The sequence below is a fragment of the Pollicipes pollicipes genome, unplaced genomic scaffold (genome assembly GCF_011947565.3).
Source record: "Pollicipes pollicipes isolate AB1234 unplaced genomic scaffold, Ppol_2.1 Scaffold_4881;HRSCAF=5763_pilon_pilon_pilon, whole genome shotgun sequence".
In the NCBI taxonomy this organism is placed as follows: Eukaryota; Metazoa; Arthropoda; class Thecostraca; order Pollicipedomorpha; family Pollicipedidae; genus Pollicipes; species Pollicipes pollicipes.
The window spans coordinates 18,672,948-18,682,321 of NW_023596576.1; the positions used below are offsets into that span (position 1 = coordinate 18,672,948).

The 9,374-nt window shown below is 45.7% G+C and overlaps 1 protein-coding gene across 1 annotated transcript in view; it reads left to right on the plus strand.

Annotated features, from left to right (window-relative positions):
* The first annotated feature begins 5,290 nt into the window (after positions 1-5,290).
* LOC119100080 (serine proteinase stubble) overlaps positions 5,291-9,374 on the plus strand; it is a 19,242-nt gene continuing 15,158 nt past the window's right edge. The window contains exon 1 of the mRNA XM_037223193.1: positions 5,291-5,329. Within this exon, the coding sequence (XP_037079088.1) occupies positions 5,291-5,329 (39 nt within the window). The remainder of the gene's footprint in view (positions 5,330-9,374) is intronic.

Sequence of the window (9,374 nt, forward strand, 5' to 3'; positions counted from 1 at the left end):
TTTTGAGATGTCAAGACAAGCATCATTTTTGATGGAACAAGCCTCACTTGTAACTGTTGATGTGCTTTTTAGTGTTGACTGTTTTTAGTGAAGGCTGTTCCCCATCACACAATTTCACTGTTTTCATAAAAATGGTTCTCATTGCGTCGCTTAATTGTGTCATCAAAAGTTTATTATGTGAGAGCCACTGCCAGAGTTGCCGCGTCAGTGTTGCTGCTGTAGCGGACGGCGAGACTCACCTGTGGCACTCATAAACGCTGCAAGTTGGTGTTGTTGACCTATGTGTGTGAGCTCAACGAAAGAGCGTGTGTTGGTTTTGCGTGTTTTTTTCCGTGGTAGATCTTCTTCGCTCACATTTACATTTTCTGTTGCGGGTTTTTTTAAGTTATCAGGTCCTCAGGCTCACGTCTGCTACATCTAAACGTTGCCTAAATGCCCACGTTATTTATGGCGAAATGCGGTCCATGATCAAGACTTGCAGTCAGCACTGACATCTGATTATTGACCAGTTGCCTCCCGTCGGTGGCACATTTGTTGACGCATCACCGCGAACATGAATGTTAAAGTGTCCATACCTTGACTGGCCATAAGCACAACACAGTTAATGAGGTGGGTTGCTCACGTGACGTTTTTATGGCGTTGTACGTCTCAGTGTGATGTTCCCATAGGCACCGCGTCACAAACCTAGTTTCACGTGCATCAAGCTCACACACACGACGATTTGAAGGCTCATAAACCACATGACTGTAATTTGCAGTGAATGGTCATGAGAGTGGCTATCTCAGTTTAAGCGCATATACAGCTGTGGAACAGGCTCTTAGTAGCATGAACCGCATTGTAGCTTTAGATGCTGCTATTTCCGACTGTTTGCCTATATACGAGCACTGTTTAAGAAGCTTCCAATTTTGTAGAAGGTGCCGCATACTCTGTGTTGCGCAACTTGAGAGAGGGCGTGCCGTCTAGCTTAAACGTCTAGCCTTTTCCAGAGTAAGGAATATCCAGCACCACCATCTTGTGCTGCTCATTCTCGACGTCACTCTACATCAGGCTCGAAATGATGTAAAAATGTTAAGGAAGCAAATTATATTTATGCAAAAATCCCGTTTTCACATGCCAATCCGTGAAAACATAAATGCTATCAAAGGACGAGGTAGGCTGCATGGCCTTGCAGTAACGCAGACTCGTGGCCCTAATTCAAAGCCAATTCTAGTTCGATCATCCCAGGAGTCTCAAGTATAGGTAGCTATTTTTGAGCATGCGTTTACAGCGAAGTTGTAATATACAAGGAATAACGTAGCATTGTGAGATCCCTTGTAACCTTTGTCCAGGGGTACAGTGTCGTAAGCGACTCGATCATCACTAGGGAATGTGCATCACTAGGGGAACTTATGGCAGGTAGGCAGGGGGCAACATTGAGCACAGTGTAAAAACACATTAACTTCTGGGTGGAAATTATGGCAAAAGCACAAGACCTCGCGGAGCTGAAGATATCTTTGAAATCGGAATCTTTGTCGGGCACTGAAAAACAAAACAAAAAACAAACAAACGTCCTTTGTTACGTAACTAGGACAGCACAAAATTCAGATACCCTTACCCTTACATTCAGGAACAGTTCGATAGCCATTAGCTAAACAATGATGCTATTTAGCAAACTTTCTTCCAACCTATTACTTAGTGTGAATCATCGCAACATTTTTGGTGCAGCAGCCTGTGATTCGTAGCCCGTATTGCATATGATGCTATATATGGCACTAGTGCGCCGTCTATCGGACATTAGCACACGGGAACGTGAATATGACTAAACTTGCGGTATTACGAGTCATTTTATGCTAAAAGAATGACGACTTTCAACATACTGGATGTTTCTTGCCGGCAAAACTAGACATGATACGTGAATATTTGAAGTTCTTGGACACACTGCGCAAATAACCTGTAACATTTCTTGATAATTGATCTGTGGTCAAACCAGAAAGAGACGAAGACTTTTTAGTATTTGAGGCCAATGAAAGCCCCAATCATACGTCACTGCAATTCGGTACGCACCGTGTGGCGACAAAGAACGCAGTCTCATCGCGAATACACAGAACGTTGTGCGTTGGGGGGGCAAACTAAGTCTCTCACCCAAACAGGTGTTAATCAACCTTCGCGAACCCTGCGCGATCACCTGGGGGGACAATTGGTCATGTATGTGTTGATGGACCGAAAAAACAATGCATGCGGAAGACCTTAGCAAGAAGGGTCCCATGCAGCCTTTGCCAACGGATGCTGTTTGTAAGCAAAACAGAGCATGGCGTTGAAATCGGCGGTGTGAACACATTCAGAGCGCACTTGTGCAGCAGGAGCGCATTTCACATGGCGAACACAGGGCAGACCAACAAACGGATTTTTTTGAAGCAAACAAACGAGGCATTTTGAAGCAAACTCCAAGTTTGAATCGGAAAATTTAACAACAGCACAAGACAAAGTGAACCTCAACGTTATGTACAATCGTTACAAACCTGTAATGTCGACCTCGGCCTAAATACGCAAATGTCTCCTTTGTACGTGATTTAAGGCGGATGACTAACAGTTCCCAGCCTGCCCGCAGCGTGATGGCCAGTTATGGCGGCCCAGAAAAGATTACAATCGCAGGTGAAGACTACGACTGCGTGCATTCAATAGCGCTGCTAAAGGACCATCCGCCGCCAGTGCAAAGTATTTGTACGACTATAGAATCAGTTTTGTTCTGTTAACCTCGCGAAGGTGTTTCATCCAATGGTAACGTGACGCCCGCAGCGTTGCTTTGCTTAGTTCCGGGGACCATTATGAAATATGTGCAAAGCATGCCACTATGCGTACATGTCATCATGGGACCGCTGTCAGTCGGCAAAGTGAGTTTCTCCCGGACGGCATGGCCTTTTTGTGCAGATTACCCCTTGACGGCGCAATGAAAACTGCTGGCGGTCTGCCACTAGCATGATAACCGGAGTGTGGCGGCCAGGAGAGCAGAATTATGTTCACTCAGAAACAGTGCGGTGGTGTGCATTCCATAACACCGGTACAGGTCTACCAGCTTCCAGTACACTGCGCTTGTCAGATTAAGATATCCATTTCAATTGGTCGACCCCGAAGCGTCACTCAATGCTGGCGGGCCTCTAGGACTGGTGATTTGAAAAGTCACGGTGACCAATTAAAAATACCTTTCATTGTGTGCGGCGAATGCCACTACGTACTTGCTTATCGACCATGGAATATTCTGCACCACTTCGCGGGCGTCTAGCTCAGAAACTAGACGGTTCAAGTCTTAAGAACGGCAGGGCTGTAAACCGCACCCAGTAATATTCAAACTGGTTGTCTCAGATAAAATTATCATATAAATGTGGAATGCTCCCTTTTAAGCGTACTGTTAACTGCGACCGGCCTGCCCGTGGCGTGATGACCAGAATGCGTCGGCCGGGGAAAACACGTTTGTTCGCGCGCCACCGTGTTAGATGTATTCGGTCGACCCTCCTACAGCGTTTTACTCAATGCCGGCGGCTGTACGTTACGGCGTTTGCAAACACATGACGTCCAATGCATTAGGGATCAACTGGGATCAAACATATCTATTTTTCTTTTGGGTGGTATTCATTGCACTTGTATTCGCAACAATGCTTTACTACGGCCCACCACATTAACATCCTTTTAAAGAGCATCATGCGACCAGTTGCACCAAACTTCTTGGGGCAAAATCATACTGAGTCAGAGAAGTGTGAAACGGATAAGCACCGCTAGGCATAGGTTTCGCTGCTGTCGGTGTACCTTGATGTTGGTGTTGTTGCTGATCTTCATTTGCTCAATTTATATATATATATATATATATATATATATATATATATATATATATGGTATATTATATAAATGTATGGGTATAGTTTATATATAGTAATTATGTATATAATATATATAGTAATTAATATCATAAATATATATACATATATATATATATATATATATATATATATATATATATATATATATGTATCTATAAATTACATTTGTTCGACTGATGAAAATGCATGCAAGGGATGCTGATATTTCGATGCAAAAGCAACGTCTTGATCTTAACTTATGACTGCATGCATGCAGCATCTGGTCATCTGTGTCATCGCCTTTTGGCTGTGACTGCAGCTGCCATGCTTGTCTAGTACAGCTTGAATGCGCTTGCTCAGCCTCGCTCTTCACTGCATAAAATCTGTTCTATAGTGGTTATTTCAATACATTGCAGCACCTTGTAGCTTCGTTTGAACTGGCGTATAGCTGTTCAACATGGTCTTAAATGTAAGTCATTTAAAAGGCTCGTTGTATTGCGTGCGGGGTCCTTTACTGTTTCGTAGCGTGGGTGATCATCGCACAACAGATGGAGGAATTATTTGGCGCCATAGACAAGTTTGAACATGACCTGTCAGAGACGAAATGCATACAACCCAAGTTGGACCCAACTGACCTGGTCTAAAATAGGTTGGCCGATGAGCTGCTCGTTTCATGTCGAGTCGAGCAGACGACATGAAACGAGAGAAAGAAAGGTCGAGACAGGTCACATCACCGCCGAAGTGATCCAGCATCTACTGCAATGACTCGTGGGAACCTTAAAGTGTGTTGCCGTCTTGTTGAAACCGCTCACAGGCGTGTCTGTGCGTGCGCTGATCCCGGATACCACCAGAATTTCTAACGACTTTGATGCACCACTGCGTACTAACTTGAGCTGTGTAGCTGTCATCTTCCTTGAATTTGATCTGTCGAATAGGAGTATGCATGGTCGTCACCATCATCATGTGGAATACTTCACCGAGTGCAGAGGTCGCTGCCATTCGACTCGATATACCTTAATCTTTAAGTCAGCATGACCACTAAACAACACATGTACTTCATTAGTGAACCAGAGATCGTCCGGAAGATCTGATGCCTCCTTGAGCTTCTCAGAAAACCACTGACATGTCGTCATCCATGTCTCCACGTCTTGGAATTCAAGTTTTGGAAACAAACCTGCATGGTGGCTCTTAAACCTTAACGACATGGTAAGACATGATTTAAGCTCCAAACGCTGCCAAGATTTTGAGTGCCGTATATAAAACCGTAGGAAACTTGTTTCGGAAAACTCTTAGGGAGGGCCCTTGAGGTTCTCTGATAGGGCGAGGGCTAAGAGGGCCTGCTTTTTGCTGTATTGGGTCCGATGGTCCTGTTTTCTTTTCTTGTATCCGCCCTTGCACGGATTTTGGACTTAAGGTGCACGTTCCATTGTGGAACAAGTATAGAATTCATTATCGCAATGATGGATGACGACCGACCGACCTTGACCGACCACGAGACAGTGAGGAATTTGGTATTATTTTACCATGAGATTGGTGCGATCAAATTTCGACAGTACTGGAACATTGCCATCACACCATTCAGTAAAGTGTCTTCTTTAGCCCCAGTGGCTGGCACATGCGGGAGGAGCCCGCGGGCTTCCTTGAATCATTGCCTTCCCGCAGCCTTCCGGAGAGCGGCACCATTCATGGGCACGTGCGGTGTCCGCTTTGACAGACACGTACTGTGGCTAAGTATTGGCTGATTATCGCCAGCAAGTAGTCCGTCTTTGAACCAAAACAAGGTGAACAATCGGTACATCACATTATCGGAAGCTATGAGACATCTATGAAGAAACATGCTAAGATACTAACGCCTCTCTGTTGTCCTATGCTTAACCTCAAGAGACAAACCCTTGAGGATGTGCTCACTTGGACAGCTCGAAACGTTACGCGCCGCCAGCAGAATCGTTGTTCAGCACCACAACGCCGTTTAATCATTACTTGCCGAAAATAACAACTTTGAGCTAATGATATCGAAAAACCAGAAATTCAAAGTTTTTTCTAATATCAAGTGCACATTGTAACCACAGGATAAAGTAGACAAAATACGTGAAAAAGAGTTTGGGAGACAAGATGGTGCATGGGTTCGCCCTCGCCCTCCCCTCTCCCAATAAAACGCAGTTCCATCCCCAGTTTCCATTTACCTCACGCAGACCTATATGACAAAGATTTGGATGGGGGGGGGGGGGATTAAATGCCCGAAAAACAGGTCAGCGACTGCTGTGACTCCACGCCGCCGTCGGACGCCCCACCTCCGGAAGCAGACCGAAACACTGCACCGACGGAATAGGCCCGCTGGTGCTGGCGCTAGTAGCGGAGAAGGACAGAAGTCGAGATTCGTTGAGCACCGCTAGACGATCGGGCCACGAAGAATGTGTGGAAAATTGCAATGGTGATGAGCTACACTCTGCAGCCGTATGTTTGTGTAACATGTATTTTACAGGACATGCAGCGTGCACATTTGTACAGCATATGGGTAACTGCCATATTCAACACCTAAGCGCACGTAGCAAACATTCCTTGATAAACTAAATGGCATTCTAAATGCCTCGAATCGCATAAAACGTTTAGTTTCCCGGCTATCGGGTTGCATACGGCTAAGCGAGGAGAAATTGTTCTTTGACCGCGGGCAGTGGCGTAGGCACGGGCTCAGGAGGCACGTACCCCTTGCCTTTCGGCCCACAGGGCTTGGCACTCAAATTTCAGTCAGAGGGCCTTTTACGCCGATCGGGGCCCCTGAGTCGAGAAGGGTCTCTATGTCGACCAGTCACCACCAGTAACGCACGGTTGGGTCCGTGTTGGTATCGGCCGTATGGTCTGTCCCCCAAGCAGGGACAAGGCTGGGGTCAGCGATTTACATGTATCGGGCGATTGTGTCTGCCAGGTGCCCACAGTGCCCAACAGGGGGCCCTGTGCTGGCAGGGGCTCCGAGTTTACCAGAGGCAGTGTTCGATAAGGCCCGAGGAGATAACTGAGGGCAGCTCAGGATTGACAATCAAGATTCAATTGGTGGATCTAAAGCCCCGAAGAACTGGCCGTAGGTCACATTAAAGACCCCGACCGATACGACCTGGCCTTTAAATGTCATTCAGAGGGACTAATGCATCGAATGGGTGCACCCTAAAACAACGCGGGTCAAAATCAAGGCGTAGCGCTCAAAGATGAAGCTCGGACGTATATTCACCTTAAACATTTTGATAGTTCCTCAGAACAGATCAGCACCTACAGAAACACGCAACTATACATATTTTGTTTACTTATCCAGTTCCGCCGTAGACACATGCTCGGTATCCCTGCTCTAAAGGTTTAAGACATCCACCCAAACTGTTGCACTTTTCTGAAAAACGGACGCGGTTTAGAGATGGGCGTGTTACCTTTATATCCTTACTCACATGCATTGTGCGTGCCACATGGCACGACGCGCTTTTTCCGAAACGTTGATTTCTGCCGGAATTACAGATTGATGAAGATGGGGAACAATCCGGATAGAAATATTTTGTGTTGATAAATATGCAAAAGCAAAATTATATCCAACGGACTCGCTTGGGCTATGCACGCCAATTCGGTCTTAAAAGAAGCAATGCTCTCAGACACGATCAATTTCGTTGGATAATCTGAGCACACCAGCCCCGGGCAGGCCTACTCATTTGGGGAGTGCCAAAAGCCCTCCCGGGTCGAGCCTGTCGAAGATTGAATGCATACAGTCCAAGTTGCACCCAACTGAACTGGTGTGAAAATGGTTAGGGGATGAACTGGTTGTCCCAGGTCGAGTTGGCAACAACTGCGCAGGGTAGGAGACGTTTTTGGCCGCCAGGACCCTGACTAGATGAATGCAAGTAGAAGAGCCATAGCGTTTTCTTAAAGAGGGTATGTTTTGTTTGGGCTTGTTGCCGCACGTAGCAAAAGTCGCATTATCCGATATGTTTGTTAAGTCGAATGGGTCTTAAAAGTTTCAGGCCGGAGGCATGGTGCATTTAATTCCCCGCAGAGATATAATGCCCATATCAATTTTGTATGGCTTGTGTCACTTCTAGGATGCAACGCGCATTTTAGCAAATCTGAGCTCTTTTATTATAGTCATCTTTCGGCTACCACCGCTAACATCTCACTTCGTGCATCATGTAACTTCAATTGGGTCGTCAAAAATCATCGATAACAGTTCTGATAAAAATCACTGCCTGCGCTTCGAACCATCAACACGCGCTCGGGTGGGGCTCAATTTGACCACCCCGCCCGAAGGTTTTTCGGAAAAACAGCAGCCATTTCTTATTTTTCTGGTCACCTTGACCTTTTAAAGAGCAAAAAGTTCATTGACCTTAAATGAACGTCACTGACCTTTTCCTTATAGAGGGTGATAGGTTCACGATAGTTGTGTAAGGAACGTTTGGGCGCTTTGTACACCAATCAGTAGTTTGAACTTGTGTGATTTTATTTGACCAAAGCTCATGACTTAGGAGCCTCAAATTTAAACACAGGTGAGTTTATATGCAGACCAACGCACCCTGTCAACTTGGCGTCTCTCGCTATCTGAGTTTACGAGATCTCGAGGGGGTCAAATTGGCCCCCTCACCCCACCCGAATGAGGTCCTCAACATTCGTATCGACGCGCTAACATAGGTTCTAACTGCATCTATCGGAACGACCTTTTTCACTTTTCATGAGGTCTAGCAATCTCACATTTGACCTAAGTTAAAAAATGTGTCGCGCACTCTCATGATTTGACGAGACCTTTATAACGGTGGCTTTGTTTTTTCATACAGCGTTTGGAAGCTTGGGGCCCCAGTCGGGGAAGTCAGCTTCCCCCCGGCTAGGGTTGTTACACCTTTACATGAAGTTTTGAATAAAAAATCACTTTGAAAATATTCTATGCAGTTCATAATTTTGTCCTTCTCAGGACTTAAACCCCTCTAGTTCCTGCGTCACACGTCCACGAATATGTGCAGACCATTTCGTGTAGACTATATCAAAGTCATTCAGCACCGCGTGCCGCCAAGGGAACGCTATCTAAATCCTGCCGCCCCATTAGCCATGCATAGTTCAAGGCCAACAAGAATATAATCGTTGAGCTGTTCATATCTGACGTTCATGAGCACAATTTCCAGGTAAAGCGATCGTCAATTGGCTCTGATCCAGCGTTGTGCAGGCTGTGCAAGTTAAATCACGAATCAAGTTTTGTATAACATGACGCAAAACGTCAGACTCCCTTACCACTTTTTGCTGAAATAAGATCATACCGGAATAAGTTACACATATCGTCATAACCAAATATGTGAACCTAGATAAACAATTCAACTGACAGAGAGAGAGAGAGAGAGTAGAGAGAGAGAGAGAAGAGATAGAGAGTAGAGAGAGAGAGAGAGAGAGAGGAGAGAGAGAGAGAGCGAGAGAGAGAGAGAGAGAGAGAAGAGAAGAGAGAGGGAGAGAGAAGGGCGAGAGAGAGAGAGAGAGGGGGAGCAGAGAGAGAGAGAAGAGAGAGAGAAGAGAGAGAGAGAGAGAGAGAGAGAG